Here is a 22,406-nt window from a genome sequence, read left to right as displayed (position 1 = left end):
GCCAGTTCTCTCTCCATCCCCAGAGGGCTCTGGTGCCAGGTTCAAGGCTGACTCACTGTCTTGTCTCCCAGCAAAGGCTGGCCCTGCCGGGAACCAGCTCCTGGCATTGAGGCCAGCAGTCTGGGCTGAAGCTGCCAGCGTAGGTGGAGGCTGGCTGGGGCAGTGCTGGGGGTGGTTGGCCAGAGGCTGCAGAAGACTTTAGGCATTACTAGACCTGCCTTCAAATTGGCTGATACCATCACCCTTGCCACTGCCGAACCTGTATCAGGAAGGGGGTCGACTGTACACTCAGTATCTGTGGAGGAAACCAGGTGGGCTCTTCCATGAGAAACCCAGGTTTGTCACAGAAGGAGGACCCAAGGGCTTCCGGCAACAGGCAGCACAATTTACCCGACGTGCACTCCTTCACGGCTTGGACTTGGACAGTCCCACTCCATTCTGGGAGGCCTCGCCTCGAACACTTCCCAGAGCTGGCTGAGGACTGACCTCCCTCTCCCAGGAGGGCAGTCGTGGGGGAAAGCAGCCCCCAACCCCTGGCACACCCTGGGTGCCCTGCTGTGTTCCTCAGAACAGACATGGAGGTCACATATGGGTCATGGTGGTCCTGCTTCTGCTGCCATCAAGGGCAGCCTGGACAGTGCTGAGTCATGTCACCTTGGAGGTGACTGGGGGCGGGGGTGGGGTGGGGGCAGCTGCTGTTCCTGTTTTTTTCTTTTTTTAAGATTCTTTATTTATTCATGATAGAGAGAGAGAGAGAGACAGAGAGACAGAGAGAGAGGCAGAGACATAGGCAGAGGGAGAAACAGGCTCCCTGCAGGATCCCGATGTGGGTCCAGGATCACCCTGGGCCAAAGGCAGGTGCTAAACCGCTGAGCCACCCAGGGATACCATTCCTGCTGCTTCTGACTCTGGTTGTTCTGAGCTGGGGTTTACACCAGGAAGAGAAAACTAAGACACAGGCCCAGAGTGGGTGTGATCAGGGGACCCCTACACTCTCTCCTTGGGCAGGGGCTCAGGCATTCAGGTGCTCTGGGGCTGTGGCTTCTTCAGCTAGGCAGACCCACCTTGGTTTCTGGGATTCACAGCTCCCTGTTCATCACCCTCAACCCCGCCCTTGCCCCCCCACCCCCGCCCCTCCAGTTGCAAGCAATTTCCCAAAGGACGCAAAGCGGATGGTGATGTGTCTGCACCAGACACAGCATTTATTACCAGACTGCTTCCCAGCTTCCCAGCCCTGAGACCCTGGGCACCAGTCACTGATTCGGGCTGACGACCTCTGCCTTGGCCTGAGCAGGCACTGACCAACACTGTCTGGCGGGTACATGCGGTGCATGTGCACACAGTTGGGTCACCAGCTCTCTGGTTACCAGTGGACTTTAGATCAGCCCTACCCTCCACTGCAGCTCCTGTAGACAGTCCCTGTGCCTGCAACAGGAGCTCACTTCTTCCCGAAGCAGTCCTGTGAGGACTGGCTGGTCACAAAGTCCTTTTCCTGGAGGCCTTCCCGAGAGCAGTACTTGTCATGCTACCAACACTGAGACTTCACATCCCAACGGGCAGGGGCCCAAATCTCCAGACCTGGCAGCAAAGGTGTGTGTGTGCAGACCTTGCCTGGTCCCTGGGTGGAGAAGGAACTCTCCAGGAGCAGCCAGAGATGCTGTCCAGTAGTCCCGGACCTGGCTCTCGTGTCTGTGGCCCCACCATCTCCCCAGCCTGCTCCATTCTCCACAGCAACTCCTGGAGATTTTTGTTTATTCCTTTCTCTGGCCCCAGAGGGTCCATGCATCCACCACACCACAGATCAGCTCATCTGTCCTTTTCTGCAAGTGACTGCCCCAGTCACATGGGTATCAATCACCACCCCCCTCTGCCCAGCACCCTGGCCTCAAGCCTGCAGCCTCACCAGGAACATAGCACTACCTCTTGGAGAGTCTTTCGGAGCTCCTGGCTGCGGAAGGCGTAGATGAAGGGGTCAATGATGGAGTTGCAGATGATGAGGGTGAGGAAGAGGTTGAAGTTCTGAAAGACGCAGCCACAGATGGGGTGTTGAGGGCAGAGGACCATGAGTGAGAGGTGCAAGAAGAAGGGGCCCCAGCAGAGAAAGAAAATGCCCAGCAGGATAGTGAGTGTGGCAGCGCCCTTGAGGCCAAAGCCCTGGGGGATGAAGTGCTGCCTCTTATGGAGCCGGGCAATACCTCGGGCGTGCTGGCAGGCGCGGGCAAGCATGTGGACGTACAGCACTGCCATGAGCACCAGCATGGCTACAAAGAAGCTGACAAGACAAAGCAGGACGGCCGTGTGATTGTAGTAGGCAATGAAGAGCGTGCTGGAGAGGACGCTAGCCACCCAGATAGCGGAGATGGCCCGCCACGCCCGCGAGAGTGTGACGATGCTGTGGTATCGCAGCGCGTAGAAGATGGAGAGGTAGCGGTCCACGGCAATGGCGCCCAGGAAGCAGAGGCTGGATACCATGGAACCACAGATGAGCACGTCAATGATGTCGTCCAGCTGCTGCACCACAGCAGCCTGAGCAGCCAAGGCGCCTGCCGCCACCAGCAGCATGACGGCCGTCTCCAGCACATTGCTCACGCTCACCAGCAGGTCGGACACAGCCAGGCAACCGATGAAGTAATACATGGGCGAGTGCAGGTTGCGGTTCTTGGCAATGGCGGCCACCACCAGCACATTTTCCACAACGCTCACCAGCCCCAGGCTGAGGAACAGCCCGTCGGGAATGGACACCTCCAGGCACCGGGGCCCGGTCTGGTTGGCAGCCAGCTCGAAGTGAGGGGTGGCTGGGGAGGTGCCATTGAGAGAGCCCAGCAGCCTTCTCTGGGGGCCCTGCCCAGACATGGTCCCAGCAGGGAGCAGAGCAGGGTCCTCGCTCTCAGGTGTCTCGCTCAGCTCATGGTGCCACCAGCAGGGCCTGTCTGTCCTCCAGGGCCGCCCTCACATTTGCCCTCTCCCGGTCTGTACAAGTGTCAGCTCAGCAATGACCCAGCCAGAGAGAGTCCAGCTTCCTGACAGAGCAGTCGCTTCCCAGCCCGGACCCCAACCCTCTAGTCTCTTTGGACCCCTCGACCCTCAGCCCACCTCCCCACCTCTTCCATGGAGGGGCAGTTGCTCAGGTTCAGACGTACGTTTCTATCTTCTTGCTGCCTCATGGCGGCTCAGGGCTCCCGCTTTCCCAGGCCTGGAGGGGGCTGAGGTCCCACTCCAGAAAGAATGAAGCCTTTCTCCACATCTTTAAAGGCTCCGGAGCCCCTCCTCCTGAGGTGGCCACGTGATGGGCGTGCACCCGGGATGCATGCATCGGAGAGAACCCACTGCACCCTCCAGGCAGCACAAATGGCACCCAGGGCTATCCTGGCTCCAAGGACGTTGGACGCTGGGGCTCAACTGGATGTGTGCCCCCTCACCTGGCTCCGCTCCCAGTGTCTGCCTATGTGGGGTTCCCTAAATATACTGCAAACAGCACCTCCTCTTGGGAACTGTCTGATCTCTGACCACCCACCTGATGCCACCCTGCCTAGATACAGTCACTGGCTGCTGACCACTCATCCCCAGCTTGAACCCCTAACTCCCTACCTCATGTTAGACACTAAGGGCAGCCCCTGCTCCTGAGGACCCCCACCCCCTTCACTGAGCCCTGCTGGAGGGCATCCTGGTCACGTCAGGGTCAGGCCCTTGCTCTGCCTCATCCTACAGTGGGGGAGGGGGAGGACCCCGACAGCCACCACTTCCTCTGCATAAGAAACCACTTCAAGGGCAAACCTCGGGTCTCCAGCCACATGGTGTACTGAGCAAGCCACAGGGAAGCTAAGAGTGGCCTGTGGGCACCTACTCCCAGCACTTTCTCACTAAAGACTGTGATTTTGTGATTTCTCCTCTGTGGAGGCTGGCGGGGGTGGGGGTGGGCGGAGATCTATTTGTTGGTAGGTGGAGAAAACCTGAGGCAACAAGAAAGGCAAGGGACTGGCTTGGTGGTGGCGGAGATAGAGGTGAAGGTGGTGGAGGTGATGGAGGTGGCGGGGGTAGAGGTGGTGGTGGTGGTGCAGGAGACGTAAGAGGAAGCTGGGAGGGTGGTTGCAGTGTCTGCAGTGTCATCTGTGACATTCCTGTTCAAGCCCACTCTCTCATCCACTGATGCCAGCACACCCACATGTGTGATCACACAGTCATAACCACTCATAAATATCATCCCTTACATCTGCATCGCTCAGCAAGGCGGCTTCCCCCCCTTGGACGGTGCTTCTTATTGAAGTACATCATACATAAAAGTACACGAACTGTAAATATGCAGGTTAGTGGATGTCCCAACCTTAACAGCCAGGAAAGCAGCATCCAGACCAAAAAATAAAATGTGAATTACCCGAGAACACCTAGGGCATCCGCTCACCCTGGGAGTCATTCCCTGACCACTGGTTCATTTTACCTATTTTATTTTTTTAATTTTTAAAAAACTTTAAAAAAAATTTTTTTAAGATTTTATTTATTTATTCATCAGAGAGAGAGGGAGAGAGGGAGAGAGAGAGAGAGGCAGAGACACAGGCAGAGGGAGAAACAGGCTCCATGCCGGGAGCCCAACGTGGGACTCGATCTCGGGTCTCCAGGATCACACCCTGGGCTGAAGGCGGCGCTAAACTGCTAAGCCACCAGGGCTGCTCATTTTACCTATTTTAGAATTCAGGTTGTGCCTTTCTTTGCACTCAGATATCCTTGTGGTGTGTGTAGCGGTCTTCAAGAATACAGACCACACTGGGAATCTCCCGTCTGTTACAGACAGTACTTGCTGGCTGTTCCTGTCCCATCTTATGGTGGACATAGGCCAAGTGTGTCCACATGGTGACATGGAGTGGACTTGTTCCTCTGTTGCTGACAGGACACGAGCACCACCCCCGCCTCCCCCTATAGGAGATGAAGACAACCCACACCCACAGGCACCAGCCACAGGATAGGCCCACACACTGAGCTTCCCCTTCCAGCTTTTTGCCTTTTGTGGACTTGGCATCTTCCCATTCTGTTGTCCTGATGGGAGAACCCCAGAGGGAGCAAAGGGTCCTGGGACTAGCACCACAGCTGTCCATCACCAAGGACCACCTTCCCTCTAGAGGGGGCACCTCGCCCCCAGCTCCTGTGTCAGCACACTGCAGGGACGGTATTTCCAGCTCCATAAATGAGGCCTTTGAGACGGATGTGCCCCCCCCCCCGCCCCCGCATGAGACTTCAAAGAGCGTGAGAACTGGATAACCTCTTCCTGGTGAGGCCTCGAGACTCCCCATCTGGTTCTGATGTGCCCGTTGGGGACTTCTTGGGAAGAAGACACTCAACTTCGTGATTAGTTATGGTTATGAGGGAAATGTCTAAATGAAATCACAGATCATCTGAAGGCCAATTCTATCAACTTGATCTCTAGTGCTCCTGGGAGACACGGAGAAGGGCCAGGAGACAGGTGGTGGACATGAGAGGGTATCAACATGAGAGGATGGGCCTGACCCATCTGTGAGGAGGCTGAGAGAACAAGAGTCGCTCAGTGGCTGTCTCCAGTACCAAGAACAGTTGAGTGCCAGTTGCACACGAGGCCCGCAACATGGGAGCATTCAATGTGTAAATGACCTTCATGTGGGAGCTGAAGTGTAAATGGCCTCTCACTGCAGAGACCAGTGAGATCAGTGTCTAGCCATGGCCACACCAGGAGGCCCTGCTTCCTTCATGGAGGTCCTCCCAGGGCCAGTCAGGAGACACAGCAGCCCTCCTACCCTCCACCCCCCCCAGCAGCCATGTGGGGTATACAGCTCGCTCCTCCTGGATCTTGTCATCGTGGGATCTCAGGAAGACCCAGCCCAGAGCTGAGTCACCATGAAGTCTTTGAACTCAGTGAAGGGAACACCTTGTGTGCCCTACCTGTGGTGTCTGCCCTAAAGACCCTGAGGTAGGGCCTGACTTGGTGGGAAAGAGCATAAACTATTAGCAATCTGTCCACGGGCAGCAGGAGGCCTGGGAAGAGCCAATTCACCTTTGCCTGGACACTGGGTGGCAAGGCAAGCCTTCAGAGCAGATGTTCAGATTTGAAAAAGGTGGCTGTCTTTTCATCTCCATGGAAACAGAGCTACAAGTAATGACCTAACCCAAGAAGTTTAGCTGAGCACTGATGATTTAATAATCTCTTGGGACAGCAGGCCCAGAAGTGAGCAGTTTCACCAGTTTGGGCCCAGCCTCTCTTTGCCTATCTCTAGGACACTGGCTCTTCATTTTGAGGGTCAGCAACTCCTGATCGTAAAATGGCTGCTGCAGCTCCGGATATCACAATCCCATCTGGTTGTATTTAAGGCTAGATGATGCAGAGTACCAAGTTCTTCTTGCTTGCCTGTCATTATCAGAGGACCAACCCCTTTCTGGGGGAACCCAGTAGACTCCTATCCTGTTGGCTGAAGCTTATCGCAGGATACCCTAGTGGGAGACATGTAGATCTAGGATAGTCTGGGATTATCTCAATCATACCCAATCCCACCCAGCAAATCCAGTTATGGTGACAAGGAATTAAGCATGGGTAGTAACTGACCAACATCAACATATCTGCAGGGCACCGTTCTTACCATGGGCGTTCAGAGCAGAGGCTTCTGTTAACTCCCAGATGCTGGGAGTTCCCTAGCTGGGAACTTCGGACAGGATAACTTAACAGATCTCCCCCAACAGGTGATTCCATGTCACTGTCTAGAATGCTGTGTGGGACCTCCTGGGAGAAGGGCCTCTATACCAATGCTCAGCAGACCTGATCTTGGCCCAGAGCATGTAAGCAGCATGTGCTCCCTCCCTCTCTCCCAGCTGTGGGCTACCTATAGGGATGGAGGGCAGGGCAGGGAGGGCATCCGACAGACTGGCAGGGTTGTGTGGTACTGAGCTGTCAAGTAGGCCAGGACTTGCCCCAGGTGATGAGCCCTCCTCCATGCTCTATTCACCTCATTGCTCTCCCCCTCCCCCATCAAATGTACCCTAACCCCTGCTACACACACTCCCCAGAGCTGGCAGGACATCCTTTCCAAGGTCCACCTCTCAGCCTCCCTCCATCTCCCTCCAACTCCTGCCCTGAAGTTTCCCGATAAAATCACTGGGATTCTGCATTGGTGTAATGCCCCGGCCAAGGACTCCAGTGTCAGCACCCCCTGCCCCTGGCCAGCCTGTTCCAAGTTCCCAATGGAAGCATGTCTCTGTGGTCTCAGCAGAGATGTTGCACTGGAAACCAGTGGGGCCTTCTCTACTCTGTGCCCCAAAATATGGGGGGCAGGGTGGCCATGGAGAGAGTTCACATGCGGCTTGGGCTTGGCTGTGTGTGAGGGTGGGTCATGTCCTCTCCTGGGACAGCTCAGGGGCTATGCAGATCTAGCACCCACCTGCCTCACATTGGGCAGGAACTCCAGCCCCAGGAAAGAAGAGCTCATGCTGCACGGAGCGTAACCCATTCACATTTATAGGAGACACAAAGGAGGCAAGCGGACAACACAGCATTTCTACTCCAGGGTACTGGTCAATTCCGACCAGAACAGCAATCAGGAACATAATTGTACAGCATTGGGGCGTGGCATCTACGCGGGCTCAGTCCCACTCCCCATCCCCCTCGGGGTTGTCCTCGCGAGCTGCCTCCACGTCGTGGAAGTGGAAGTTGGCCATCATGTCTCGTACGGCCAGCATCAGCCTGTTCAAGCCTTGGTTGTGGTTCAGACCCCCAGCCCCTCCATCCTCCAGCCTCTCCCCCTGCAGCAATGAGACTCGTATGAGCAGGGGTTGTCCTGGGCTCTGAGGCCCACTGCTCCCAACCCAGCTGGCCTAGGACCCTGTCAGGAAGAAGCTCCTAACCCAAACATGTGACTGACAAGGCCAGGCCCCAGAGCAGGGCCAAGGTGGCGGCTACAGTCTCAGGTAGGCATGTCCCAGTCTCCTGAGCAGGCTGCTGGAGTCAGTAAAGCCTCTAGACATGCACAGCCCACAGCCCTCCCTGAACCCATGTGGCAGAGAGGGGCCAAGACATGCTCACATACCTCCATAGTGTAATTAGGCAACAGGGACCGGAAGAAGAGTGCAATTGTGTTTCCATGGCTGACGGGACTCAGCCTGAAAAAGGAGGGAGGAAAGTCAGGAAGCACACAGTACACTCTGCCCTTGGCAGCGGGGATATACACACCACCGCAACCCAAGCAGCAGCTGGGCACCAGCTCAGGCCTCAGGGAAGGCCTTCCAGAGGGGGCGGGTCCTTGCAGACCTGGCCGGCTGAGCTGAGCAGACAGCAGAGGGTCACCTGCCATGGCACAGGTGGCTTGCTTTTGAGAAAAGCCATGCACGGGTGCAAAGGGGTTATGTGAAGAGAAGATGCGTGTGCTGGGGAGGACCCTCCTGGTAGGACTTGGTGCTGCAGCCCAGCTCCACTGGACATTTTTTTTTTCTTTTTCTTTTAAGATTTTTTTTTTTTTTTTTTTTTTAATTCATGAGAGAGATAGAATGAGAGAGAGGCAGAGACACAGGCAGAGGGAGAAGCAGGCTCCATGCAGAGAGGCCAACGTGGGACTCGATCCTGAATCTCCAGGATCATGCCCTGGGCCGAAGGTGGCGCTAAACCACTGAGCCACCTGGGCTGCCCTCCATTGGACATTTAAGGACAGATGGCCTCAGGTTGGCACGGCCCTTTAACCACTCCTCAGGGCTAAATGTCCAGCAAGTTAGCTTTTTGTGTGAACCTAACAACATTAAAAATTCGTGTCCCCTCAATCATTCTGAGAATTTAACTGGGCACTGGTTCCCCAGAAGCACACAGTCCAACTTTTAGAATGTAATTCAGTTAAGAAAAACTCCTTTATCCTACATAATGTGTCTGAGAGGTCTGAAAAGCACACTTTCTGAAATGGGAAAATCTGCCTGTGACTTTCAGATCTACAGTGCGGTGCTAACAGCCTCATGGTAAGGCAATCGCTTAGCTTTTAAGGCTAGAAGAAAAGAAAAAAAGCAGCTTTCCCATGATCCAAGGCTAAACGCCATCCACAAATCCGCTGCAGACTTGGCTCTGCTGTGCCCTTACTATAGCTCTTCTGGCTTGGCCACATGGGCTCCTTTCAGCTCTTGGAATACGCTCTCCTTGTGCTGTGTTTCTTATACAGGGCCTTTGCACATGCTGACTCTTCTGGAATACCAGCATTCTCTCCCTCTTTCCTTGGCAAAGATATATTATTCCTTCATATTTCACTGACCATGGCTTCCTCTGAGAATCATATGTACCGGCAGTTTCTTTCTTTCTTTTTTTAAAGTACCAGCGGTTTCTTAATGCAGTTTTGATCTTACATTAATTTCTAGATTCTATAATGAATATATCTCCCCACTGTACTGCATATTCCATGAGGGTAGAGGTGGTGTCTTACTCTCACTTCACAGTGTTACCTCCAACATCTGCTCTACAATCTGATCGAAAAAGGCTCCTACATCGCGTAAGCGCAGAACATAGCCAAGAAAAGCCTACCCATGACACCCCAAAGCACAATGTCCTTGGAGGGCTTGTGTCTGCAGAAGGCCGGGAGTCCCAGTGAGCCCTCAAGCACTGACTCAGAGCTATACAAGCAAAGGCACAAAGCGGGAGATGGAGAGGTACCTCTCTGGTCTCACGTAGGAGTAGATGGTGTCCAAAGGAGGCAGAGGGTCGAACCCCATCACAGACTGCGTGGTCACATCCTTCAGAAAGGGAAACAGAACCGTCGTGAGTCCTGGCCTTCCCCCAGCAGACTTTCAGGCGATTCCAGCCTGGACTGGCTTTTCTGCAAGGAGTCCCGTCAGTCTGATAGAAGTGGTCCTTGGTTGCGAGGCTGTGTCTACTGTACTGAGAAACTGGGTGAAGGAGTGGGGGACAGCCTTTCTTCCACCAGGACACTCACTCTGCCCCACTCAGATGGCCCATGTGCAGTAGGGAAGGAAGAGAACTTCGTGATCTCCTGTGCCAGCATCTCACACGTCAGTGCTCTAGGCCGCTGGCTCCAAGGCCCCCACAGCGGCTGGGCCAGTCAGGAGCACAATCCCACCGCTCAAAACTCCAGGTGTGAGGGGAGGGGCCCCAAATGTTACAAAGCTCCCTTACCGGGGGGAGGGCAGCAACAGCTTCCTTGACCTCGGACAGGACCACGTGGCGGTGGATATTTCTGGGTGCACGCTGGTAGAGCACCTTCCGTCTAGAGCCCACAGAGAAAAGGGGCAGCATATGGACGAGAGCCACCCCGGCCCTGATGCCACATGTGAGACAGCCACCCCCGAGCAGATGGGCATCAGGCTAACCGCTGCCCTGTCACCTCCAGCCCACCTGCTCTCACACGCTTCCACCGCAGGGTCTCCAGAGTCCACCGCCTGCAGAACCTCGCGAACGTTCTCCTCCAGCCAGCTCATGGTGGCGGGCTCCTTCCAGAGGAAGTGTGACCTTCCGAGGTACAGGCTCACCAGCTGGCTCAGGGCAGGGGGTTGGCTGTGGGAGAGTGGGGCCTGTAAGCAGAGCCCGCTAGGGCACGGCCTCCATGCACCCACCTGCACCTGTGGGGAGCGTGCGGGCCTGTCCAGCAGCCTGGGGCCAGAGGAGGTGGCGCAGAGGGGCTGCCAAACTGGGATGTGCCAGTGCCCAGTGGTGGGACACTTTAGCATTTGCTTCCATAGAAAGACATGTATTTTAATAAATATGAGGTCTTCAATAGAAACAGAACATGGAAAAACAACATGCACGTCTGCTCACACACAAAAATAGGCAGGAACCATGATGGTTTACGAACAGGGTCTGAAGGCGGCTGGTTCCCACACTGCATGTTTTCCTTTATTTTTTGTAAGACACCTGGTAAGGTAGTCCGTGCACATACAGACGTGTGAACCACACTAATGACTGTACCGATGCTAATTCCAGCCTGCAGGTGCCAGCACAGTGGGCCCCACACCCTGTCCACTCCCCTCAGGAAGGTTGGTGCTTTGGGCTGTGGGCTGCTTACACGCTGGCCAGCTCGGTGTCTAACCAGGAGGCAATGCCCCATGTAGACATGGCACACAGCCCTCCTCAGTGGGAGAAGAGTCTGGCCACAAAGGTCACCTGTAGAGAGCACCTGGCAAGACCCTCCTGGTGGGAGGAGAGAGCAGTGACAGCCAACCTCATGAAAATGGTTCCCGGGCTCTGCTCCTAGGGGCACCCCCATGACCCACACGTGGGCGGGCACTGTTCTCTTGGGGCCCATCCCAGTCTTTACCTTATCTCAGCATCCGGTCCAAAGAAGCGGTGAGTGGCGACAGCGGCATCTGGCCGCACGCTGCAGTACTCAAGCAAAGGTAGGAGGACTGCAGGAGGAAGCAGGGGCCCCCAAAGGCAGGGTGACACCAGGGTGAGGCCAGGGTACCCACGCCAGCCCCCAAGGGGCCTCTGCCACCTTGGAGGGGGTTGTCTGTACTGCTGCCTCCCAGCAGCCCCATCTGCATCTGAAGGGTCGCACCCATGACCCCCCCCAAGCACGTGCACAAGGCGTTCCAACCACTGAGATCACACGCATTCCACCTACAGGCTCACGGGGTTCAGGCCTTGGGCAGAGACAGGCTCTGAGCAGCTGCGGCTTCCCCACAGTCATAGCACCCGGAGAACCCTATCGTCTGAGGGACTTTCCAGGGCAGCTCAGTGTGCAGGAGGACCACCCCAGGTCGTATGAAAACACCACAGGCAGCTCTGTGTGTGCACAGAATGGGGGTCAAGCCCAGATGTACCAGCAGATACTGAGCACGCTGTAGGGTGGGAACCCTGAGTGACACCGGCCTCAGCCCTGCCCTGGCTGCCTCCTCAGACCTCCACCACCCTTGTCTACATGCTCAGCTCTGTTTTCTCCCTAGCACTTAGCACCACCTCATCTACGGTCCTTCTCATCTCATTCCCTGGTCTGCCTCCCTGCCCTAGGATGTGAGCCCTAAAAGTGGGGATCTTGGCTGCCTCCTCTGCCTGGCCAGGGATGCAACAGGCTCATGAGGGTGAGGATGGTGTACATGAGCCACATAGCCTATCCCAGGCACATAATCCTCTGTGAAACTGCAAGTGGTAAGAGGACCCAAGTCCACCAGTTCCCTGATGTACCAGCAGGCTCTTCTCTGATCTCGTTAGCACTGAGATCAGCCCACAGGACTCCATCTCCACGAGGACACCAGCCTCCAGGGAGCACAGGGATGCTTGGAAGGGCCTCTGTGCAATCCCAGGACAACCTGGCCTCTAAGTTCTTCAACTCAGTAAGAAATAGGATTTGAGGATGAGAATATAATGCCTAATTTGCAGACTGGGCCCCTTCTGCACAGTTCTGCTAACATCTAGCAGCTCATGTCCCTCTTTCTAGAAAACACTCCATCTTCAGAGAGAAAGTTTTTCTTAAACAGTCAATATCAAAACACCTTTTATTATCCTAAAACCCTGAGACACTTGGACACCAAAGTCAGTTCTGACTCATTTTCAGCTTTCAAACCATGACTACGTGTGTGTGCGGGGGCCCAACCATGTCTGCAGGGGCTGCTAGGATGTACCAACCTCCAGGGAACATAGTGAGTGCCTGTCGGATCAGGAGAGAGGCCTGCTCCCTTGCAGAGTTGAGCTCCTGCTCAGGGAGGTCTGCTTGCTGACTCAGCAGGAAATAGGCCAATGGCACAGAGAAGGCAAAATTTGGGAGCTGAGACAGGTTCCGATGAGCCTTCAGAGATGGAGAAACAAAATCTGGAGTTTTGACACAGCAAAGACAAAAGATGCACAATTCACAGACACTCTGAAGTCACCCAAGGAGCCCCTGTGATGAGCACACAAGTGTTCTGTTGGCATAAAAATCACTTCATGTTGCATCTGGAGGCTTTCTATTGGCAGGAGACAAGTCAAAAGGCCCTGGAGCAGGGTTTGGGGGTAGGGGGTTGTAGAGAATTGACAGGGAAGAGTGGAAGGACCTGGGGCAGGCGAAGTTGGGTGGGGTCACAGAAAAGCACCCAACCTCAGGCTGCAGTGTCACACTGGAGAACTCAGAAAGTCTGGTTGGCAATGAGGACCATCCCTGCTCTTGCCAGGACCTCATCAACATCAGCTGACATGGCCGAGCACTCAGCTTGCCTTTCTCTGTGTGTATGTAACAAACGACATGCCATGTTTTCTCCACTGAAGTGGAACTGTGGCCTACACAGTTATGGAACCTTACAGGCTACCACAAACATTCTTCTGCAGACCCACTGTGGAGGGAGGGGGTGCTCCCTGCAGCTGCATTCTGAAGGCTCCAGGAACTTCTGTAAACTAGGTCCCAGAAGCAGGACTCCTCAGCAAATCAGCCAAGTGACAGTCCAAAATGATTTATGTAGGTGACCTCTCCATGTGGTTTGACTTCTTTCATTTCTCAATTACACAAAAAGATAACAAGTTGCTATTTCTCTACCCACCACCCCCACCCCACTGGAGGTAGTCAGGCTCACACACACTCAAGAGCCATCTAACAGGAACACACATTTCCTAGCAGCTCAATTAAAAAGAAAACAGATAAAACAAATGTTACTACTGTTACATTTAACCCAAATAACTAAAATAGCATCACTTCAAAGGCAAGCATTATGAAAATCACTAATGACTCTTTTCTATGCCTAGTCTAAGCCTCAGTATCAGGCTGGAGGCAGACCCCACCTGCATGTGTCCACATGAACCCACCCAGCACACAAGCTCCCGAATGTGCGTCATTCCCTATGGCCCACCCCCATCCCCACCCCCAGCAGCTGGTGTGCGCACATATGAGCAGGGAGCAAGGAAGGAGCATATGGATCTGCCCAGACCCTCTCCATGGTGTTGCAGGACTGCCCTGGAGTGCACAGACTCTGGCCTAAGACAAGAGAGGGAGACTCGGCCCCATGTGACATCATGTTCACACCCACCTCCCATTCCTGGAAGAGGCGGATCAGGTACTCGTAGTTGCGTGCCCGTAAGGCCAGGTGATCGATGAGCAGCAGCATGCACAGGGGGTCCTCATCAGGCTCCAGGCTTCCAGAGGCAGCAAACAGGCAGAGGGAGACAAAGTGCAGAGTGGGCTGGTGTGGACATCCGCTAGCTTGAGGCCGCAGACGACACACAGGTGGCAGCGATGGGCGCTTACCTCAAGATGAGCTTGCAGAACTCCAGCGCAGTGCGTGGGCAGCCTCGCTTCTCCAGGAAGCTCATCTGCTTGTAGAGGGCCAGGTAGAAGCTCCTAGATCCAAGACAGTTCCTCGTGAATGAGAGCAGCAGCAGGCACAGAGCCGCACTGCCTGGAAGCCTCGTCCAGCACCGAGTCCACCCTCTGCTCACTGGCTGCGCCGGCACTTCCTGTGTGGCCTAATCACCGTGAATGTTCGCGAGTGTCCCCCTGTGTCTGCAGAGAAGGCGATGCTCTGCTTGTTGTTTGCAGTTATATGTGTATCCATGTAGAGAAAAACAAACTTAGCTTTCTTCCTTTACTGTTTATAATTTCAGAGAACAGAGTCCACATCTCCTACTGTAATTACCATCTGAATTTACCCTCAAATCTCAGTAGCTGCCAGTGGCACTGCAGCTGGATGCATCAAGTTTGTGACTTGAATCATCCTGGTGGACTATTCTTTTTATCAATGACCACCAACTCTGCTAGTGCCTACAGATGCTGGTATTTTATAACCTATCTCCAAGAATGAAAAATTTAATTGGAGAGACAAAACAAACACAAAAAAACCCAGACAATCTGTGCTGGGTGCGAGTGGGGGGTGATGGTCAGCAAGTCCTGGGTTCCAGGCTGACTGACAAGGTGTGGAGAACATCCAGTGCTGGAGATGACCAAGGACGCTTGAGGCCAGAAGAGGGTGAGCAGGGCACCGGGACCAAGGATGCCGCCCCACCGCCCGGGGGGGCCTTGAAGGCCAGGCTGAGGGCAGGAATCCAGTGGGTAAGACTGTTCAGGCCTCCATTAGTGAGGGCTGGTGCCAGAGTGGGGCTCTGGGGCAGGAGGTGCATCTGTGAGAACAGAACATCAAGCAAGTATGACCGCTCAGTGCAGGTGCAGGGAACAGGATCAGGCTGAGTTCAAGTAGCTCAATGATTTAGGAATTGGCATGTTTGGCTCCCACAAAGCGTTCCAGAGTATTCTAAACTCACAGGGCACAGATCCTTTTGTCCATGCGTACAAGTAAACACAACTACAGACCCTATCATAATGAAGTGGCTTGTCAGACTCACTTCTAACAAGGACAAAGGGAACACCAGGCTTGCCCCATCCATCTGTCCTTGAACTCAGCCCTCCTGCATTCAAGTTGTAAACACAACACAAGATGCCCTTGTGTGAGCTAGTGGGCAGGACATATCGGGGACAGTCCCCTGCCACCTGCTTCAATGACACCTATAAAGGCACTCACATAGTGTGACACCTTGGACACACCTTGACACACCTGTCATCCATGAAACCCACCTGTTCTCAGGTCTGCGGTAATCCAGCCGGCAGGTCCCGCTGGTGAGGCTGAACAAGGGGTGGAAGGCACACTCCATGCTGTACAGCGCTCTCTCTGAGGGCCACACAAACACCAGGGGAAGGTGTCATGGCCACTGTGGATGCAACCCTATCCCCCTACGGCTCACAAAGAAAGCTCTCAAAGGAAGAAGGTAACACAGCAAGGATTTTGAAAGTGCCACAAACACATGGCCTCACAAAACCCACATACACACGTCCATAGCAGCTCATTCACTTGATCCAAGATGTGGAAACCACCTAAGTGTCCCCCAAGTGCTTGTAGATAAACAAAATATGGTCTGTCCACACTAAGGAGCATCAGGTAGCCGTGAAAGGAGTGACCCTTGAAGACATTGTGGTAAATTACAGAAGCCAGGTAGACATGTCACAGGAATCCACTCACAGGAAATGTCCGTAACAGGCAAATGCACAGAAACAGGAAGCAGACTTGGGGTTGCCAGGGGCTGGAGGTAGGGTGGTCTGGTTATGGGCAGGGATTCTTTTGTAAGTTAACATAATTTTCCCAGATTTGGTGGTGATGGAACTGTACAACTCTGACAATAAACTAAACACCAATGAATCAATTGTATGCTCTTAACAGCAAAGTTATATAGTATATGAATCGTATCCAAAAGGGGAACCTAAGCATCAGACTCTTGGTTTTAGCTCAGGTCATGATCTCAGTCAGGGTCATGAGATTGAGCCCCGAGTGGGCCCAGTACAGAGCCTACTTGAGATTCTCTTTTTTCCTCTGCCCCTCCCCCCACCTCTCTCTCCCCTTTCCTCTCAAAAAAAAAAAAAAAAAAAAAAAAGTCCTGGCAAACCCCTGTGTACCTGCTGTCACCTTACAAGGCAGCACCTATCCTCCTCCAGCAGAGCTGTGCGTGGGTTCCGAGGCACAGCAGGGCGGCGGGCCCATGGAGGCTCTTACCTACGAGGTCTCGGGCCATCTCCTGATCCTCCTGAAAGCGGCAGGCATCGCTGAGCTGCAGAAGTGAGTCAACGTGGTATGGGCTAGTCTGGAGCAGAACCTGGGAGGAAAGAGGGACAATGGATGGGGCTGTACGTGGAGACCCCTGGACAGCAGGCAGCAAAGTACCAGCCCTAGGCAGGGCTTTCCTTCAGTCATTTAAACCTTGGGAAAATGTCACAAAGGGTGATACCCACAATACCTTCACCTCAAACTAAGCTCATCACCACTGCTCAGATGAGTCACTGACCACCCCTGTGGTGGGATCTCCACCTTCACCCTCTACCACCACTCCCCTAAACAGCCCTTGGGAGAGGTGGCAAGTCCTGAGAAGCACCTTGCCATGGCCCCCAGCCCCCGTGACCCAGGCACACAGTGAGGGTCAGAGGAACAGAAAGAAAGGACAAGGACAACTTTGGGTTGAGCGACCACAGGCTGGGATGCAGGCCCGGGGCAGCCTGGATAACTGAGGAGAGGGTGCAGGCTGGTGAGAACTCTCTAGGGGACACACGCACCACAATGTTGTTGGGCTCCATGGACTCCACGGCAGCCAGGAACTTGTGCTGAGTCTGCTGGTACTCCTCACTATGCTCAAATGCAAAGGAGGAGAGGCCTTTCTTGGACTCCAGCAGGCGCATTGACAGACCTGAGGAGAGTGCAGCATCAGTGTTCCTGATGAGGAGTCTCTGTGCATATTAGACATGAGTCCCCATCAGTGTCTCCTTTTCCAGGGTGCCTGGGGCTGACTGCTCGTGGCTTGGTCCACATGAGCACCACATTCTGCCTACATTTTTCCTATGAAGGTGTTTCTTCCCCCATGGGTGTGCCTGGATCATCATCATCCCAGGACAATAGAGGTGAGGACACACATGGAGCCATCCGCCTCTCATCTAGCTAGGCTTAAACACTGGGCAGAGCCCAGACCCAGATGGGCATGGGAGATCATGCAGGGCTGCAGCCAGGCATCCATGGTGATGGTGATCTATAACCACGAGTGAAAGTCTTTTCTCTTTGTACCAGATTCTTCTGAGGAACCTTCAGGAGCTTCATGAAATAAGTGAGTGGTTCCAGGCTACCCTCCTGACGGCCCCACCAAAGGCCAAGGCCTGCAGCACTACAGAGCTGAGGGGCCCTCATCTGCCCTGGCTCAGGGGCCTCTGGGAAGCAAAGCGGGGGTGAAAGACAGCGGAAACAAGACACCCACCAGAACCTAGGGCTTCCCATGTCCTCACTACCAGCACGAGGGAACCACACAGAACCCCACAAACACGGGGGCAGGGCGGGGCCGTCACATGCTTCCGTCATGGTGGGGGCCCCTGCCTCTACCCTTGGTCCCACCCCAGTCGGGCCCCACGATCCAAGGGTTCTCAGATGCCAAGTGCCTCTAATGGGGCATTTACTCCACACCCCAAACCTTTCTGCACTGTTGCTGTTTTTCTGTAAATTATTTGTACTTACTAATTGGCAACAAAATATAAAATATCACACTTGAAAAATGAAGTTGGTTGCTTCCTATGAGACAGTATCCACAGGAAAAAAGAAAAAAGCTGCATGAAAACGTACTTGAGAAAACATGCAGCTGGTGTGGGGGGCGGGAGAGGGGGGTCCTCTGTCCTCCCCGGTACATTGGCTCTGCATAAACCACGCAGCCCCTCACCTGGTTTGGTGTACCGTGGCCAGGTGCTCTTAGGGGTCGTCAGCCATGTACACTTGGGGTACACACGCTGCCTCTGCCTTGGCCTAGGAAGAAAAGACATGGTCACAGCTTCACCTTCACTGCTTGATCTCTGCAGGGACTATGGAAACAAAACTGTGGGGAAGAGAAGGGAGGGGAAGAGTGGTGGTACTTCCACCAGCGTGACCAGGACAGAAAGCAAATGGTGTCAACAACACAACAGAAGCATTGCCAGAAAAAAAAAAAAAAAAAAAAGGAACCATTGCCAGACAAAACTAGAAACTGTATAATCTAAATAACCAAACCACCAGAGAAAGAAAAAAAAACCCAGCAAATTTACAGTCCAGCAAAATGGCAGGAAATACAGATAAAAAGGAAACAAAAATTGAAAACTAAAAATAAAGACCAGGAGGAAAGCAAATATGTAGGGACCCGGCGGACTCAAGTGAGCTGGCTTCCCTGTGGGCCAGGCTGCACAAATGTGATGCCAGCTGAGCAAAGAGGATGAAGGGCAGGTCTGTCATAAGGTGGGTCCTCTCCCCTATCTCAAGACACCACCAATTTAACAATACATTTTGAAAAGGGAATAACGGTAACCATGAAGAGAACTGGCAGGGTCTATCAGTACACTGACGTCAACACACTTCTGAGTGATAACTAGCAAGACAGAGGCACAAGTGGGCAGCAGAGGAGGGAGGTCCATCTCCTGAGATGCTGTGCATGAACTGCTCTTTCCCCTCAGCCATGTGCTCCACCTCTGTGATCCAGGAGTCTCTTCCACAGGTGCCACATCACCCCCTGAAAGCTGTAGTTGCAAAGAAGGGTTTCTGTGCCATCACTGATGCTTTGTTTCTTAAGCTGAGCAACAGACATGTGAACATGTGTACATTCTTCTTTATACTTTCTTGATAATCTGAACCACTTCATTAAGAAAAAATATTTGGGATGCCTAGGAGTCTCGGTGATTGAGTGGCTGGCTCAGGTCATGATCCTGGGGTCCTGAGATGGAGTCCCACCCACATCAGGCTCCCCAACAGGGAGCCTGCTTCTCCCTCTGCCTATGTCTCTGCCTCTCTCTCTGTGTTTCTCATGAATAAATAAATTAAATCTTAAAAAAAAGAAAAAGAAAGAAAACTTGAGTAAGACTCTGGCCTGTTTTAGGAACAGGATAAAAAAGTGTATTTCTTTTCCAACAAGAAGGCAAAACTGCAGGAGAAAACACATGGTTAAAAAAAAAAAAAAAGAAAACACATGGTACCTGAAAACCATGGCCAAAATCTGAAGAAAACTCATTTTTCCCTCTTCAAGTTTGAGCTGCTAGCCCTGAAACTTTAGCCAGATTTTTGCTTCTCAATCAGCAAAACAAAACCAACATAAGGTTTAGATTCTGGGATAAGTTTGATCTTTGTCAGTTTAACAGTTCTTAATGGTTAGCACCACATGGTAGACACAGTGAGAAATGCTCAGAGCATGAGAGTCTGTTTGCAGGACTTTCTGTAGGAGGTGGGGGTGTTCAAGCTTTCTGGACGCTCCAGTACAGAGTCCAGTTCTGACCGGGAGCTTGGTAGTGTATAAAAAGGAAAATTGGATGTTCAGACTTGTGTGATCTAAGGAACTCCAGGGCTAGCCCAGCCCTGCAATAAGCTGTCCGTAAAGAACATACAGAATACAGGGAGGTGGCGGGAGGAGGCACTGAGGAGGGCAGAGATGAGCAGAGCAGCGGGAGGATGAGCATGCCCAGTATTTGTGTCATGGAGACTGTCAGAGAAAGCCGAGCACATGACATCTGCAGATTCTGAAGCAGCCACCAGGAAGGACAACCAGAAACACACTAAGTCTATCTTCGTGCAGGCTAAGGAATGAAGGAGACAGGGAACCGTGGCTTCTCAGGGAAGCCTTTGGTGGGACTTAGTTTTTTTTTTTTTTTTTTTAAGATTTTATTTATTTATTCGTGAGAGAAACAGAGAGAGGCAGAGACACAGGTAGAGGGGGAGAAGCAGGCTCCCTGCGGGGAGCCGGATGTGGGACTCAATCCCTGAACCGGGACCAGGCCCTGAGCTGAAGACAGACACTCACTCAACCGCTGAGCCACCCAGGTGTCCCGGTGGGACTTAGTTTTAAGGAAATCAATATTCTAGAAGTAAAATAGTACTAGAAAAACAAATATAATTACTATGAACTATGATTTGCACAGAAACAAGACAAGGCAGAAGTGTGAAGCGATGGCAAAGGTGGGCCAAGCAGAAGCAAACAAGTGGAGCTGGTGAGGACAGGCACAACATCCAGCCCAAGATAGTCCAGGTGACCCAGAGGAATGTTTTAAATGTGAAAATGTTTTTCATCAATATTCCAAAAGAAGACATAAAGTCCAAAACCCTGTGTCCTGAATAACTTAACACCAAAGATAAAAGCAAAAACCATTCGCAAAGAAAAAAAGTCCTCCATCTACACGTTAGACAGAATCTAGAACTCCTAACTCTACGACAGCTCAAAGAAGAAGAAACAGATGGCTGGTGGATTGAGGCACATAGGTGCTTGGAGGGCAGTGGAACAACTTGGAGGTAATGCAAATGGGAATACCTGCTGCCACGCAATTTCACTAGAAATGACCACACAGATGCAGGGAGACTACAGCCAACACCTGTCCCCTAGGGTAAGCGCATTCCCCTTGTATACCAGGGTGTGGAAAATGGTGCCTAGAACCTAGCCATGCAGAACTGGGTGGTGTGACACGCCAGCAAAACTCTGTGGTGCCGGGGAACAAGATGTGTGTGCAGAGGACCCCACACAGGTGCAGCAAGCTGTCCTGAATGGTTATCTTTGGCAGGCGGAGGTGTCAAAGGAGACAATTCTCCTTCTAAATTGCCTCAATTTTGGGATGCCTGGGTGGCTCAGCGGTTGGGCATCTACCTTGGGCTCAGGACGTGGTCCCGGAGTTCCGGGATCTAGTCCCGCTTCGGGCTCCTGCATGGAGCCTGCTTTTCCTCCCTCTGCCTATGTCTCTGTCTCTCTCTGGGTCTTTCATTAATAAATAAATAAAATCTTTAAAAATAAATAGCCTTTTTTTTTTAAAAAGATTTTGAGAGGGAAAGAGCATGCACAGGTGAGGAGGAAGGGACAGAAGGACAAGAAGACTCCCCAATGAATGCAGAGCCTAGTGTGGGGCCCGATCCCAGGACCCCAAAGATCATGACCTGAGCTGAAAATAAGAGTCAGGTGCCCTACCAAATGAGTCACCCAGGTGCCCCTTACCTCATCTTTTTTTTTTCATAACAAGCATTTAATTATACATCCAGAAAAGACAAAGCTTCTGCTAGTGTGGAAGCTCCTGGTCACAACTGGGACTCCATGCTGGAGTTCCAGACAGCTAAACACCCCCAACTCCTACAGAAAATCCTGCAAATAGATCCTCATGCTCAGAGCATTCTCATTGTGTTGACCACATGGTGCCAACCATTAAAAACTGTTAAACTGGGGATCCCTGGGTGGCGGAGCGGTTTGGCGCCTGCCTTTGGCCCAGGGCGCGATCCTGGAGACCCGGGATCGAATCCCACATCGGGCTCCCGGTGCATGGAGCCTGCTTCTCCCTCTGCCTGTGTCTCTGCGCCTCTCTCTCTCTCTCTGTGACTATCATAAATAAATAAAAATTAAAAAACAAAACAAAACAAAAAAAACTGTTAAACTGACAAAGATCAAACTTATCCCAGAATCTAAACCCCATGTTGGTTTTGCTGCTGATTGAGAAAAAAATTAACTTGGTCAAGATTTCAGCTCAAAACTTTAGGACTTACAGAATCTTTGTAAAATTATGAGTCACATGCTAGGAGAGGCAGTGTGAGGGTGAGAGCCCAACAGTCACTGAAAAGGTCAAATGTCAACTTCTCCCTGACCCCTGAGATTCCTCAGAACCAGAAATCCTCAGGCTTTCATTTGGCAAAGCGCCTTACCTATCCTCCTCATCCCTCCCCAGGGGTTTAACTGGCCTTGGGAATGCACCCTCCCTTCTCTGAGAACACAGCCAGTGTTGATCTTACCTTTGTTCCCCCAGGACAGCTCGAGCACCAAAATACCTTTTCAGTTCTGTGTCTGGATTCAAGTGTCTAGAGAATTGAAAATTTTACAAAGAAAAATGAAATTGAGTTCTTCTATAATGATTCTGGGAATTCTGAAAGGTCACATAAAACCCACCAGGGAGAACAGCTATTCTGACATGAAAGACAACTGGCTGGCCCACGTTCTCCCAAACCACATTGGCCGGAAG

The 22,406-nt window shown here is 52.6% G+C and overlaps 2 protein-coding genes and 1 long non-coding RNA gene across 4 annotated transcripts in view; 1 reads left to right on the top strand and 2 right to left on the bottom strand.

Annotated features, from left to right (window-relative positions):
* Positions 1-1,171: 1,171 nt before the first annotated feature.
* MC1R (melanocortin 1 receptor) lies at positions 1,172-4,430 on the bottom strand. The gene has a single exon (XM_077891249.1). The coding sequence runs from the start codon at positions 2,851-2,853 to the stop codon at positions 1,900-1,902; it is 954 nt and encodes a 317-aa protein (XP_077747375.1). The 5' UTR covers positions 2,854-4,430; the 3' UTR covers positions 1,172-1,899.
* A 1,706-nt stretch (positions 4,431-6,136) lies between these two features.
* Positions 6,137-22,406, bottom strand: part of TCF25 (TCF25 ribosome quality control complex subunit) — a 31,192-nt gene continuing 14,922 nt past the window's right edge. Inside the window, exons 5-18 of one of the 2 annotated variants that reach the window (XM_077891206.1) lie at positions 22,180-22,245; positions 18,128-18,210; positions 16,986-17,116; positions 16,432-16,531; positions 15,462-15,555; positions 14,142-14,234; positions 13,924-14,029; positions 12,557-12,716; positions 11,250-11,337; positions 10,331-10,489; positions 10,112-10,202; positions 9,632-9,711; positions 8,037-8,109; positions 6,137-6,450 (exon numbers count right to left, since the gene is read on the bottom strand). In XM_077891206.1, coding sequence (XP_077747332.1) covers positions 6,436-6,450; positions 8,037-8,109; positions 9,632-9,711; positions 10,112-10,202; positions 10,331-10,489; positions 11,250-11,337; positions 12,557-12,716; positions 13,924-14,029; positions 14,142-14,234; positions 15,462-15,555; positions 16,432-16,531; positions 16,986-17,116; positions 18,128-18,210; positions 22,180-22,245 — 1,339 coding nt within the window. In that variant the 3' untranslated portion in view covers positions 6,137-6,435. Of the gene's footprint in view, positions 6,451-7,447; positions 7,753-8,036; positions 8,110-9,631; positions 9,712-10,111; positions 10,203-10,330; positions 10,490-11,249; positions 11,338-12,556; positions 12,717-13,923; positions 14,030-14,141; positions 14,235-15,461; positions 15,556-16,431; positions 16,532-16,985; positions 17,117-18,127; positions 18,211-22,179; positions 22,246-22,406 lie in introns of those variants that run through there. The other variant, XM_077891205.1, reaches the window with a different exon arrangement.
* On the top strand, positions 16,689-21,149 carry LOC144310376 (uncharacterized). The gene is made up of 4 exons (XR_013376070.1): positions 16,689-16,957; positions 17,202-17,327; positions 17,491-18,672; positions 20,340-21,149. It is a non-coding gene; the product is annotated as an uncharacterized LOC144310376 (long non-coding RNA).

This window comes from Canis aureus, chromosome 3, assembly GCF_053574225.1.
Source record: "Canis aureus isolate CA01 chromosome 3, VMU_Caureus_v.1.0, whole genome shotgun sequence".
NCBI classification, from domain to species: domain Eukaryota; kingdom Metazoa; phylum Chordata; class Mammalia; order Carnivora; family Canidae; genus Canis; species Canis aureus.
This window is presented reverse-complemented; position numbering and strand designations above follow the sequence as displayed.

Coding starts and splice junctions, on each gene's coding strand:
- MC1R (XM_077891249.1), bottom strand. CDS start 2,853: ATGTCTGGGCAGGGCCCCCAGAGAAGGCTGCTGGGCTCTCTCAATGGC.